Here is a 4,970-nt window from a genome sequence, read left to right as displayed (position 1 = left end):
ACGAATCTGTCAGCATTGTGAGAGCAGGGGGGGCGCGGGGAAAAGCTCAGTAGTGCACAAGGGATCACTCAGCGCTCCGATCCATCCTTATATCACTCATTGCCCCAATCACGTTACAATCACCCAGCAGCAGTTCCATCAATTCTTACGAGCGCTCGACACTTTCAGCACATGTCATGGTCGTTTACGGCATCCATCATATGTTAAACTTTACTCCTAATGTGCAGGTAGTCGCTACACGCACATGCTCCAATCAGTCAGCGTTCCATTCCCATAGTGAAATACTTCCAACACTTCTGTCGCCGGCATCTTGTCCCTTAGCACTTGTTTCACACACTTCAGCGACTGCGCGCTGACACTTATTTTTTTTAAAGCGGTGCTGGTATCACATCTTACACTCGCGTAATAATTGTGCAACATGATATCGGCACCGTGTCTAATAGACATCCCGTGAGTGACATTGGATCACTCAGGCCTCCGCGGCCCTGTGACCATGTCTGGTAGTGGTAACCCCTCCACGCGACCGCCCCCCTCTGGTGACCGATCGCTCCGCACTCCCGATGGAGCTGAGCCTTACAATCAATGCCTGTATCTTGGCAGATGTGGGCAGCATTGGCAGAGCAGTGTGGAGGGAGGCGCACTTGAAGGCAAGCTTCCACTCCTTCAGTACTAACGCCACGCTTCTGTGACATTGCAAAGCAACTATGCAACTGGCCTTTGGCAAATACCGATTAACATAACTATACTGATATGTGCTATTACAGGTCGAAATGCGGTGTATTTGGAGAATCGTGCGTCAAGTCTTAAGACTGGTGCTTGCTGCAACATCAGTGCACCCCTCCCACTGCAAACGCGGCTAATTGGCTGAACTAAGTGTTATGTGCTTCTTTAGTTAAAGAGCAGGCGATCTGTTTTCTGTGAACCTCACGCCTGGATCTGCCTCCGACTATATCACCCCCTCACTGCATAAGTGGACCACTCACTATTTCCACGGATCGCTCCAACTATACCCCCGACTGAAACCCCTGGCCCTGTCCATTTCTGTACATTTGCCGTTTTATATTTGCAATGAAGTCTTCTGAGATGGCCCAAAGATTTCATTTGTAGTGCTTTATAAAACGCTTGGGTAACATAAATAGTGCTGAAAGGTTACATTGAGGTGCTTTGGCAGAGCTATGCATGGGGCTAGCAGTTCTAGACTATTTTTATTTGCATTTTTTTTTTAAAGCCCAGGGGCACTGAGGCGCTGTTGCGTATTTATAACACGCTTAATAACCAGAGGTTTCTAAGCGTAGACCAGGGGATTGAACCTGTGTTGCTTTGTGTCATTCTGCTTCCAAGGAGAGCACGTTGCTGCTGAGCTATCCTCCCAGGCCATCAGGCCAGGATTCAAGTATTTGAACGGACAGGCAGGACAGTGTGGTGGGACTGGTCTCTGCTGTCATTGCAGGATTCGCCGAATTTTAGGATTGAGGCGAAATGTCAGATCTGAGTAGGCAATCGTTTGCCCAATGAAATAGACGAGCCAGAAGGTATGCTTGCTTCGCAGGCCCCTCTCCCAGCACCCTGAAAGCCTCCAGTACAGGATCACCCTTGCAGCATATCTCCAACACCCTCCAAAATATGTTAACGTTAATGGGACCTTGTATATGACTTTCTTGTAGACCCAGTAGTTTGATAGGTTTGCCGTCTGCTGAGCGTGAATTGACTTTACTTTCTAAGATAGCACCAGGGCCACACCGGGTGGATACTCCACGTTGCCCCTTAGGAGCCCCACTAACCCCTCTCTCCACCACCCCCCCCACCAAAACACACTAACGTTCTGAAACCTTATTCCAACCCAACATATATATCGCAACTGAGCCCCTCACAGAAGCAGTCAAATGCCCCTCTCCACAGTCACTGAACATCAGAAATCTCCAGCTCTCCACCCATCCTACATATATAGGCCCTCGCTGTCAGACTGGGACATAAAATCCACTGGGAGACAAATTGAAAAGTGGACCCCAGTTGCAGATAAACGAGTTCATTACTTTGCTTGATCGATTGTTCTTGGTAAAGAAGTTGGTTTAGGTGTTTTGGGTGAAATCTGTTGGAAATGGTGCATTTTAACGCAGTTAGATCAGTAGCATTTGTCAAAACCACCAGCTGCTTAGTGGAGTAACACAAACTGGCCCACCTTAAGCAAACACACTGTCCCACGTTGGCATGTTGGGCCTGCCCTTTAGGCATTGCCCCGTAGGCCAGTCCGAATCTATAGTCCTGGCCAATGCATCCTAGCTCAACTCTCACAAAAGTCTCCTATTTTGGAAACAATCATACCATTGCCACAACATAAGAACTATATACAAGCATCCACACACTGCCCGGTTACTCGATAACAATGTGCTCGGAAGGATAGCTCAGGGGCAACTGTGCTCGCCTTAGAAGCAAGACGACACGGAGCACCACCCGATCCACGGGTCCCCGCTTAGAAACCTCTAGATATCCAGCGCATTATAAATACCCTATCATATCATATGAATCAATGCAAGAGTTACCTGGCAATTTCCCACCTCCCCTCTTTCAGATCTTGAGGGGGTGGAGGGATAAGAGTTCATGAGTATAACAATATCATAACATATATTACTCTTAAAGAGTTAATTTGCAAGTCAACACTGGCATTTTAATATGCTGACAGCAAAGAGTTAAATATCCTAGACAGAAAACCCCGACCAGTTCGGTAAAATCATACACAGCTGACACATTGAAGCATGTTTTTGTATTGGGCAACATGTTTACTTTCGCATTTTATTAAAATAACCGGAATCCTGCCTGTTTCACAGCTGTACATATTTATCACACCCTCGCATGTCTGTTGCTCCCAGCAATGTCAGTGGTGCGCATGCGCCATTTTGCAGAGACGAGGGAAAAGCGCAGGTCCGAAATTCTGTCAGACCAGGGACGGTCGGGTGAGGGCACGCCAATATCCAGTGTCCCCTTCCACAGGCGGGCTTGGCTCAACAGCACCGGTTGGCCTGTCCTGCGACATTCCTGGTTGTTTGGTGAGGTGGTCAAGGAGGTCCACGCCACCTCGTTATCAGTCTTATTTTTTTTTAATACACTCTCTTGTTGTTGCAGGTGCACTTGCAGCGCTATACAGTCACCCGTGATTGTGCAAATGTTGCTCATCGGGAAAATAATATTTCCACAATACCTTTCTGCAGCTGTCATTCTGCGGCCTGGGCTTCTAGTTGTTTCCCGGTTGTTTGGGCGTGCAATTCGCATCGGTAACTGGTGCATGTTTAAGAAACGATTGCAGCAATATATAACCAGTTTGAGTGGCACAGAGCTGCCGGGCGCGTTACTTAAGAAGTCTAAGTTTAAAATGCACCACACACGCAGTTTTGTTCATTGTGGAAGTAGTGTTAGTCCCTCGTCCACAACTCGTGCTCAGGCCCCCAAAGTCTGCACTTTTTTTTGTGTCAGTGGATGGGCAGTGAATGTTGGTAACCCGCCCGTGGCAAGTACCCAAACTGCCACTGAAAATGTCCGGGGGAAGGCTCCGTGAAGTTGTCCGCGTGGTTTTGGTGGCACGTGCCTCTGACGCCCGCATGATAGTTCGCACTGGGGTAGTAGGGCGGGCTGGGCGCCACCTGTTGTTGACCTTCTTTGGGGCTCCCATAGTGCGACTGAAAAGGCGGGGGGTTCTCCGGCGAGAACCGCGTGTAGAGAGGCGGGGACGGGCACGCCTGGAAATGGCCGACGTCGCTGTAGCCGGAAGCCAAGGGCAGGAGGTGACTGCCCTGTGGTATCTGGAACGCCTGCGCCTTGCTGCCCTCGGCCACAGGGGGCGCGCCGCGCTCGTACGCGGGGAGGCGGCACTCTGCGTGACTGCAAGACGACCACTTGGGCCCGGCGGCGGGGCTGGAGTGCAGGGACATGGTCAGCGTGGAGATGCGGTTGATGGCCCGCCTCAGCGTGGCGATTTTGGAGAGTCTCTTGCCGCTCAGGTCGTGCTTCAGGGTCATGCGCAGGGCGTTGAAGGCCTGGTTGTAGTCCAGGATGCGTTTGCGTTCCCGCACGTTCGCCGCCACCCTCCTGGCCTTTGACCTAACCGGCCTGGCTCTCTTCTTCACCTGGGGGTCTTCGCCGTCGCTTGGGCCGTTGGATGTCTCGCTGTCCTTGGAGTCCATCCTGAGGAGCCCATCCTGCTCGTCTTCCGAGTAGTCGGACTCCGTCGAGCTCCTGGCTGCGGGGGCTGTTGGCGTTCTCGGCATGGTGCTGCTGCTGCTGCTGCTGCGGGTTCTTCGGGGGCTGGGGAGCTGTTTTAAAGCACTTTCTGGCCCAGCAACTCCCATAATTTAGCAGACACACCCTCAGAGCAAAGCCAGCCCTCTGAGAGAAAAGCGCGTCCGGAGTACTTTATTTTACCACGTGGTTATCCTCCCTGACATCCCCATACTTCTTTTTTATTACCTGCCTCAGGTGAGGAGGTAATGAGATGGTCGCTTTTCCACAGCGTACTCCTGAAGGCCGCATTTTAGCGAATGCAATCCCAGAAACGTCGACGCATGTGCCATCCACAAAGCTTTTTTTTTTTTACTTTCTTGATGTTTTGGATTTTCATCTTACTTTTTCCAAAAGTTAACCCAATGTGCAGTGAAGTATTTGACAAAACATCCAAAGGTGCACGAGCAGCCCAAGGTGCAGCGGGCTCCCTTGATGTGCAATAACTGCTCTCCTGTCCCATAAATCAGCCCGGCTGTTAAGTTGCGCTGATGTGTTAATGAGTTGCAGGAATGCTTTCTTCGGAAATATATCACAAGAAGGTGCCTTCCTCTCCGAGCCCAAATCAGAGCTCGTTCTCCAGTTCTGCATGCACACAGGGGCGGACAGGGGCATAACATTGTCTCGGACCCCAACATAACAGTGACCCACAGTTGCAAATGGCAATTCATTCCTTTTCTGACAGACTGTTTCAGTAGTAC

At 50.4% G+C, this 4,970-nt stretch overlaps 1 protein-coding gene across 1 annotated transcript; it reads right to left on the bottom strand.

Annotated features, from left to right (window-relative positions):
• Positions 1-2,752: 2,752 nt before the first annotated feature.
• Positions 2,753-4,317, bottom strand: BHLHA9 (basic helix-loop-helix family member a9). The gene has a single exon (XM_069617329.1). It carries the CDS (start codon positions 4,257-4,259, stop codon positions 3,465-3,467), a length of 795 nt encoding a protein of 264 aa, XP_069473430.1. The 5' UTR covers positions 4,260-4,317; the 3' UTR covers positions 2,753-3,464.
• Positions 4,318-4,970: the final 653 nt, after the last annotated feature.

This window comes from Ambystoma mexicanum, chromosome 9 (assembly GCF_040938575.1).
Source record: "Ambystoma mexicanum isolate Mex_15411 chromosome 9, UKY_AmexF1_1, whole genome shotgun sequence".
NCBI classification, from domain to species: Eukaryota; Metazoa; Chordata; class Amphibia; order Caudata; family Ambystomatidae; genus Ambystoma; species Ambystoma mexicanum.
This window is presented reverse-complemented; position numbering and strand designations above follow the sequence as displayed.

Bases quoted from the DNA above. Each gene is read 5' to 3' on its own strand.
- BHLHA9 (XM_069617329.1), bottom strand. From the start codon at position 4,259: ATGCCGAGAACGCCAACAGCCCCCGCAGCCAGGAGCTCGACGGAGTCC.